The 9,891-nt window shown below is 34.3% G+C and overlaps 1 protein-coding gene across 1 annotated transcript; it reads right to left on the bottom strand.

Moving 5' to 3' along the window:
* Nucleotides 1–5,472: 5,472 nt before the first annotated feature.
* On the bottom strand, nucleotides 5,473–9,099 carry RpS6 (ribosomal protein S6). The gene is made up of 6 exons (XM_088181983.1): nucleotides 9,020–9,099; nucleotides 8,461–8,665; nucleotides 6,391–6,536; nucleotides 6,152–6,313; nucleotides 5,784–5,930; nucleotides 5,473–5,625 (listed from the first exon to the last, which is right to left on the bottom strand). Exons 1-6 carry the CDS (start codon nucleotides 9,023–9,025, stop codon nucleotides 5,533–5,535), a joined length of 759 nt encoding a protein of 252 aa, XP_088038109.1. The 5' UTR covers nucleotides 9,026–9,099; the 3' UTR covers nucleotides 5,473–5,532.
* Nucleotides 9,100–9,891: the final 792 nt, after the last annotated feature.

Consider the following 9,891-nt stretch of genomic DNA (forward strand, 5'->3'; position numbering starts at 1 on the left):
CTCTTCGGTCAACCGAGCCCGAATTTTATATTCAGCCTCCGAATTTCACGCTCGGCAATCCCAAATTATTCGATTATCAACTTTGATTTCGCTTAGACACGGGAAGACGTAGTCAGAATTCGATTTGGCGACATCCGCGATTGACGCTGAATGAAATTTGAAAACGATCCACTTTCAAACACGATAAATCTATGTATATTATCGAAAACAAATCGAAATTCCTAAGAGGAAATAATAGCAAAATGTAGACAGCGGTTGACGGTAAAGAAATCTACAATCTGAAGATAAAAAAATGATATCTTAATAACTACACTACCTTCAAATTTGCATAGAAAACTAAAAACGAGTAGTTTACATTCATTGAAATAAACGATACAGATATGCTCTAAAAGCTCCGTGTCCGGTTAAGAACAGCGTGATCTCAACCTCACATTTCATCTATTGCTTCTTGAGATGAGCTTCCACCGCGTCTGCCTTATCGAGTGAGGTCTTTCGAACGTAGTGCTGAATCGTGCACCCTGCGTCCTGCAAAGTGAGCTCGTTCAGCATCGTTTGGATCCTTACTTACCCGACCGATGCCGAGCGACCCCTTTGCTGTGTGGCAAAATCTGTGTGGCTAAAATTAGACGTGCCGAAATCGCTGTTACCTATTTCATGGGTGCCATCAAAGATCTTACTAAAATAAACTGCGGATATCTTCGCGAAGCCCTCGCAATTGCTAAAGGGTGGTGACGATAATCTGTTTAAGCTTGGCGATTTTTAACTACGAGTGCCCCCAGAGAGTTGCGATCGCGTTCCTTATTCTTCATCGTCGCGTCCATGACATCAGCGCTTAACAACACTTCCCTTACACAGGCCACTTAGCTTCTCAACAAATCTACCAAAAAAATCTAGTTAATCAATGTTATTTATCTGTAATGATTGAAGAATGAAAAATAATATAAATGTTGATAAATAAATAGAGAATATAACGTATTATCGAGTTTTCTAGTGCCAAGATCTCCCAATGTCGAATTCACTAGAGCCGATTTTTATACAGCTAGATAGGATTATCCATAATAACAATGATGATCATATAAAAAATAATTAAATTGAGAAAATTTGTTAAAATCCAAGTGTCTCTAATTGATGAGAAACTACTTTATATAAACTACATATAATGGACTATCAAAGACACTGAATAGAAAGCATCAATTGAGAACAGGAACCAAGTCTTTTTGATAAATCGCCATTGAAATGAGAAGACAAAATAAAACGCGATCTCAGATCGTAAATCCAAAGGAAAGGCATACTTTCCGGATAAACAGACAACGAACAAAGCTTTTTCCGGTTTCAGGAAAAAGAAAACAAATCACTCGGTCCACGCCTTCTTAAATGGACTCTTTAAAGAAGTGCTATTTATCGCTGCCCGTTAATCGATACCCCTGCTATTATACACAGGTACATAAAAGTGTTTAGATTTAGTATTACATTTAGTATTCAGCTCCTATATTTTATAATATTATAAAAATAGATGATACATAAAAATATGATTAAGCAATTTTACAACCGATTAACCGAACAGCATACAATTTACAATGATACGACACGCTTTCTTGCTCCTAGTATAACACCAATTCAAAATGAAAGATGGTATACTTCACTTTTAAATATTTAATGTAAAATGTTTCGAACATCCAAAGAAAAGGGGTTGATAAGATTAATGCTCAGCTTATCCTAGAAAAATCCTGATTTCTCGTATATCCCCATACATTCGTCGGGTATTATCGAATGACGCATTTAACAGGAAACAGGAAATAGGGTTTTCGTTCAAATCCCGGTCCAATTTGACTCTCAGATCACGCACCGTGAGAAATGGAGGGAAAGTTTACAAAGGTCCTCGATTTCTCGAAGCCGACCCAATATCGTGAAATTTCCGCGCCGATAGCAAATGATCCGACATTTAACACGATCCTTGACTGCGAATATCGAAAGCGACGACTTTTCACGGCCAAAAAATTGTCCGAATCGAGATTTTTCTCTCGTCGCTTTATCAGAATCCTTTCAAGTGCAAAACATACTGAAAAATAGACTGTTACTCCAGTAGCAACTCGTTTGAGGGTAAACGAAATTATTACATAAATGTATCAATTCAATTTTCAATCAGTGTTCATTCAATCAATATAAATTTTATTATTAAACTATTTTTTTTTGCTAATTAGTTTAGCCCGTAATGGATAAAAAATCAATCCGAAGTGTGGAAACATTTCAAAAACTCACACAAAAAGATTCAGCCCAATGTATTCACTGCCCAAAGCAAATCTCTTGTAAGGGGGCAAATACAAGAGGATTGGGAGGACACTTTGAAAGAATTCATCAAATTCAAACCGACAAGAAAACTCCGGAATCGACCGACATGGAATGCTCGAAAAGTGCGAAGAGAATCGAAATAAATCAGCCACATTATCAAATTACGTTAAAAGAAAATCACTTTCTGAAATTGTCGCCTGGCTAGCTACTGAAGATGGTATTTCTATTAAAGCTATTACAAATAGTACTTTTATTCGTGAATTTGTCGAACATAAGGCTATATACTGCTGATGAATCCAGCTGCGTAGCTATGGGGGGCGGGCCGCCCCGGGCGGCACTTGCTTGGGGGCGGCATATTCGCGATGGGATCGTCTAGTGTGGTTATTAACCCTGATTGCACTAAAACATATAAATCCACGAATAACAAGAGTTTAATAATAACCAATTTATTATTTTAAGAAATGCTGATTTTATGACCCTGCAAAAAATGTATGGGGGGGCGGCAATTTTAAGGATCGCCCTGGGCCGTACATACCCTAGCTACGCCTCTAGATGAATCAGTCAAATACCATTAAATAAATTTTAAATTTTTACGACAAAAAAATAGATTATTAGCAAAATAAATAATCTTAAAGAATTGGTACTCCCTTCAACCTAACTATTGATGAATGGACAAATTTACGAATTAAAAAATATTTTAATATTGTAGTTCATAATAAAAACGATGTTTTTAATTTAGGACTAATGATCAAATTAGGAAGATGTGATTCTTCTGTAAACCGAAAATTTGTTGAGAACCGTTTGGAAGAATTTGAAATTATTTTTAAAACCGAACAACTGATGCAAGTCATTAAAAAATTTGGATTAGACCTGTCGAAAATCAACTTTGCCTAAGTCGTGCAGAAATTCCAAAGAAAAACTATGTTTGAAACCGAGCTTTAATATGGCTCTAAAGAGATTCAAAAAATAATCAAATTATTTTGAAAAGTCCAATGAAAGGTAAAATTTTACAAAAATATGTAAAGAGTGAATTTGATGTCGAACTTAATTTATACCTCGACATTAAGACAAAGTTGAATTTCTTAATTCCCATGATCAAAAGATTTTTAAAATTACGGAATTGCATCAAAAAATCTTTACTTGATATTGACATCGGCCATAATTGGATTGAATTGAACATTCACGTATTGGAAAAAGTGAACGGACTAGGTATTAATCACATGCCAACTGGTCGCACGAACATTGGTCACAGGAAGATTTGTCACGCGGATTATTGCTCACACGAATATAAATCACAAAGCACCTTGCTCACACGAAAACTAGTCACATATCGATTCTTCACAAGACACTTTTCAGAGTTGTTACGAATTATAGCGGGAGCTAAAAAAACATATTTTTCCGACGGGAAATGACGGGTGGCAATTACACAGATTGAACCGCTGCAATAGTATTTTACTTTGACGATTTGATAAAGTTACATGTTTATAATACATACATATATAGTGAACGGGGCGCGGGGCCCGCACCGGCTTGCGAGCTCGATAGTCCGTCACGCCAGTGTTACCAGAGTGCCGCCAAGTTTTGGATTTAATAAACCTAAATAAATATTAAATACATTGCATTAACTATTTACGTACGAATCAGGCACGTGTGGTGAGGTATCCACCCTTTGGCTTGCCCACACCTAAAGTAACGGGCATCCAAATAGCATGTCCCCAACTTACCGTGTTATTGGGGAGTCTACTACATATATGCAGGGCCGGCCCTAGGTTATTTAGCGCCCCAGGCAAAAACTAAATTTGCGCCCCCCCCCCCCCCCCACCCTTAGAATACTTTAATAACTCATTACATGAGCGCAAAAATATAATTCAAATTAAAGTAATTTAATATTACATATATTTGACACCATACTCTTTTTTGCGATTATGGGTATTTAAGAATTTGTAGTTTTATTTTCGTCGCGATTTTTTACGCGTGAAATAATCTAAAGAGTACACAGTAGTGTATACAAAAAATATCATATATTCTTTAACAATATTTTTTGATAATTTTAAGTGAATATTGCGCCTTTATTTGGTATCACGGCGCCCCACAAGATCTAGCGCCCCAGGCGATCGCCTGTACTGCCTGCCCCTTGGACCGGCCCTGCATATATGTATACATATTTTTCCACAGATAATATACGTTAATTTTTTAACATCAATTTTTTCCATAATTTAAACAAAAAATAATGTCTTGAATCCTGGGAATTGAAAAAACCTGAGACTTCAGAATCCCCAATGAAGACCCTCAACCCTGAAAACCTTTACTTTAAATATCAGCGCTCCGTTGTTTTTACCCAGAAAACATGTCATTTTAAAAATCAAGGAATATTTTTAAAAGCCGCGATATTTCCTTCGGTACTACAATTTCAGGAATAAGATATCAAAGATTTTCCACGAAACGGAAGATTAGATTAGGTTAAATCCAGAAAAGTCAACATTCACATGTGATCCTGCTGTAGCGAAAACACCCAGAACACTACAACTAAGATACTAATGCACACTAAGAACCGTTCATTCGGCTAGAGGCAAATTTTCGAAGAAAGTATGATTCCCAAAAATATTTTTATTTCTATAATCTCTATATGTAGAATATCATACAAAGAGTAGTTAATCGTACCAGTAGCCAATCGAACCAGTCGAGGTATAACTAAAACTTTTACTCATACATGTGAAAACTCATCTACAAAAATAATCAGTTGAAACTTTTTGAATGGTGAAATTCCATTAAACCAATAATCAATCCAGATAATCCCCATAACTTTCCTATAAGCCTTAAATCAACTAATTATAATTTTAACACAATTTATAAAAGTTCCTATCAGAAGTGAATTCCAAACGGAATTTAAAAGAATGCTCCTATATGTAAATGCTTGGTTTAGGTAGTGGACTTTCACACTTAAACAAATTTGCCTTTTTAACTTCAGGTTTTCATTTATCAATTTCAGTGGTATTTTTATTTCCTGAATCATCTTTCGTATTCTTAATTCAAATTCATTTTATATGGAAAAAAATGCATCAAACTAAGCACTGATTGTTAAGTTATTACAGTAAATAATTAATATTTTTGGAAACTTTAACCCAGTTTTTCCCCCATATTTAACAAAGTAAACACAACTTTAAAATATTGAAACACATTTAATTTTTAGTTTTTTTTTTATTTATTTTATATAAACATTATTGTTAATTTGCAGAACCAAGCCTACTTAGTCGAGGAAGTTGTGCTCTGGTTGGAACTCTTTGATTCCCTCAAAGAAGCGGACTTACGTTGCTTCAACTGCTGTTGGCGTTTAGCCTGAAAAATAAAACCAACATTTTAAAACCAAAAACAAAACAATGTCACTGAAATTAAACCATAAATTTCTATTATAACAAACTATTTTTAAAAAACCACACAATAACTTTGTGGCGATTCATGGATTAGTTGTCTTAAAGCGTAAAAATATAATTCACCTTAGCTTCCTTCTTCCTCTTGGCGATGAGCTTGGCATAGATGGCGTGTTGTTCCTTGCGATGTTGAGAACGCTTCTTCTTGAGTGCCAAACGATGACGCTTGCGTTGCAACACAATCGGAGTCACTAGTCTCTGGATTTTAGGAGCCTGTCGACAATAACCATAATATAAAACACTATCCAATAGGAAATAATAAAAAAAAAAAAAAAATGTCGGCATTTATTAATATCACATACACGACTGCTTCGCAAGTATGTGGGGTAAGCATTAGCCTTTGATCTGACAGTAATATATCAGACATCATGTGTTATGATTAACACCGACGCTTGGTTATACTGTCGTCCATCAAGTTAGGGGAAAAAATATACCTTGAATCGTTTTGGTTTGCCTTCCTTTTCGGGCAATGGACGCTTGATGACATAGGTTCTGACATCGTCGTCCTTGGCCAAGTTGAAAAGCTTGCGGATGTTGGAAGCCCTCTTGGGTCCCTTCCTGCTGGGAACAGAGCTATCTGTCAATCCAGGAATTTCCTATAATAAATAATAATAGATATCATTTATTCGATTGAATTAAAAGTAGTCCGTAAGTTAGTTTATAATAAACGAACCTGGTCTCCTTTGCGTACGACTACCAGAGCCAGAACGGAGAGATTGGCATCGACGATGCATCCACGTACAGATTTACGTTTCCTTTCGCCGGTACGACGGGGTCTGTAGCAGGAGTGTCCTTTTGCCAACAACAACCTAACACGGCCTGTAAGAAATATTATTATAATATATCATTTTTCATCTTACATTAAGAACAACAACAGTAACATAAAAAGCATCCTGTGTGTAGTAACGCATAGAGGAATATGCATAAAAAAATTAACTATACTGTCTAAATATAAGTTTTTCATAATAGATGGGGTAAATTTTGTCAGCCACGGTCGCGCATATGTACACATACACGGAAATATTTGGGCACATGCGCACAGGTGCCTATTCACTAGTGCGCCCATACACAATTTCACTAATACAATTGGCATGATCAAGTCTGAGAAAGTATATGATGTTTTTATTTAAATTATATATTTTTACATTATATTTGAGTCAACCAAAATGAGACTATAACATCAAGTATGGCTTAAAAAGAACTGCAATTGTTTAATGAAGACGAAATAAAGCAGATAGTTGACCGTTGGATGTTCAAACCCAATTGAAGTAATATTATTGTATGCTCGGCATAGATCGATAACAATGATCGAGCCTGGTCTGATTTTTTCCTTTATAATAAGCAAGAGTTTCAGCAGAACAGTCAGGAACCTGAACAACAAAACAATCCTTTGTCTCCCAAGTCCTCCAAATATCAATTGTTGAGATAAAATCGATCAAAAGTCGGTAAAAAAAGGCGCAATCGTAAGACAACACATGCGCATTGTGCGCTCAATTGTTTCGGTGTACGTGTACATGCAAACGGTGGTGGCTGACATATAAAGGAAGAGTACCAATTTAAGTTTTCATTATAAAATACAAAATTTGAACAATTCATATATGTTAATTATTAAATTAAATTACATATTTTGAATTATTTACCATATGTAAAAAATATAAAATTTATAGTTATTTGAAGTATACTAGTTTAAATAAAATGAATCAAGAATTTGAAATGTATTGGACACCCTTTATTTATTATATTATTCTACATTAACTTTAACTTTCAGATCAATAAATTAATATATTGACACGAGAAAAAAACAGTACAATCGATAAGTTAGCTTTGATATCGTTATTTTAAAAATGTATTATCTGTCCATCTTAAATAATAAATGTATTCAGATGAGTCGAGTAACAGATCCTTAAAATTGCAATAGAAATCATAAATATTGCTAAGTTACTTTCGTTCAAGTTGACAGTATCTAGGTGTCCTGTAGATAGCAGAACATCGCAGACGAGCCACAGGATGTCAAAGTAGCAATATAATAGCAACTATGTCACTAGACATGCGCTAAAGATTAATTGTCCAATTTTTGTAGCTATAAAGCTACAAGTGTCAAACAAAATCTTGACATTAATTTGAAGTTGGCAAAACTGACATTTAAATTTAGTTCTTCAAATTGTTTCTCGATATTCAATTTCTTGGTAAATAAACTGTCTTTATACAAAAGTTAATTGAGTATATTAGTTTATTTTGATTTTATATGATCCAAAAATTGAGAAATGTTTTTAAGTTCCTTTTAATTCAAAATATTTTATTTCGCGAGAATTTTGAAAAACAACACACTAAAAAATCGTCCTAGTTAAAAGTAAAGATTACAATCAGTAACTTACTTGACTTCTTGAATGTGTTTTATGCAAGCTACACATTTCAGCCATTAAAAATCATTTACGAAAAATGATTTTATTAAACATTGTGTGATAAAAACTTTGCAAGAAGACCGAAGTATAATAAACAAATTTTACCAAAAAAAAATTAAAACTGGATTTTAGTTTAACAAGCTTGCTCTAGTGAGTGCAGCAGGAAGTTTCATAACAGCGTAAGTATGGTAGACTCCTCAGCAAATGTACAGTGAATTTTCTATTCCATTTAAATTTAATTATTTTTATCAACGATTGCTAGCACTCAATCGTGGCACTTATATATTAAAACGGTGACAACTTTCCTTCCATACAGTCACAACAAAAAAGTTTCAACAAACCGGTTGTCAATACACCCTGCTTCATCGGGAATCCTTGCTTGTCATTTCCTCCAGATATGCGAACAATATAGTTCTTCCATTCATCTCCGAGAGCATCGGCAGCTACTTCAGCTCCCAAACGCTTCTCGTAGAAGATCCTGAGCTTATGCTCATCTACGACTTCAAAGAGTTTTTGGCAACCCGTTGCCGGGTATGACACGTTCAACTGGAAAACGCAATAAAAACATTATATACACAGTAAAACGACGTCTAACATTTTTGAGGTTATGAAAATATTGAACGTAAATGTTCACACTAACAGACCGAAAATCACTTCGAACGAGCAAAGTTGATTAAATATTCAATTATATTGTAAAAATGGTCGTTTGAATTCACGAATTGATGATTATTTATAAGATTAGAAAGATTGTAACGCGGCATACGTCAAGTGTCGGTCGAATCCGCCGACATCGTGGGATTACGCCCTATTGAGGCCCTCAATTGTGACAAAAAATATGCGAGGAAGGGACGCGCGCCCCTCGATGAGGGGCAGGACCCTGGATTAAGTCTTAAAACGCACCTTCATGCCGGCACAGTCCGCGGTCACTCGTCAGACATGGAAAAGGACGGGCTACCGCGACGCGAAGGGTTGCAAGTAGTAAAAATTCGCATGAATTACTGTAGCTCTAAAGTGAGCTAGTATGAAGCTAAATTAATAATTTAGCAACAATTAGATGTTTATCTTTTTAATAGTTAATCCGAAAAATATATTAAAAGAGCAATTTTGCAGCTCTACATATATAATTTTAATTTTGAATAAGAATTTAACATTTTAATTTTTTCCTGAGCTAGTTACCTAAATAATACAAAAACGTTTTTGAGTGCTAAAGGTTAATAACCACTCATTATTCAGGAGAAAGATATTTTTCAAGACTTAAAATAATTCAAAATTAATTACTGAGATGCACTGTGCATTTTGTGCAATGTAAGTGACAATTCTAGACAAAGAAATTTTGATGAATTCCATGTTGATTTCGCTATGAAAAAATATAAAATAAAAACATTTTTTGTCTACTTTACTTATATTCAATGATTGAAGTTTTATTTTCTATCAGCGTGTATTTTTATTACATGAGGTTGGACCTAAAATTATAATACTATTATTTCCAGCTTGTCATAATCATCTTCTAAATATACCTGATAATAAAATTTGTTAGATCTGTATTTTTGAATAATATTAAACCCAAAATAATATTTTCTCAAAAATTCTTACTAATTCTAAAAATATATAAAGGTCGGGTGATGCATACATTTCTTACAGTGTCAGTTTAAAGTTATAATAAAATCCTTTAATCTCGACAACTGTATTTAAATACAACAAAATTTTAAATCCTTTAGTATTTTGTGATTAATAATATTGCTATTACTGTTATTAGTATCACTACTATAACT

The sequence above is a fragment of the Plectrocnemia conspersa genome, unplaced genomic scaffold (assembly GCF_051122295.1).
Source record: "Plectrocnemia conspersa isolate PC_06_02 unplaced genomic scaffold, ASM5112229v1 ptg000003l, whole genome shotgun sequence".
Taxonomy (NCBI): Eukaryota; Metazoa; Arthropoda; class Insecta; order Trichoptera; family Polycentropodidae; genus Plectrocnemia; species Plectrocnemia conspersa.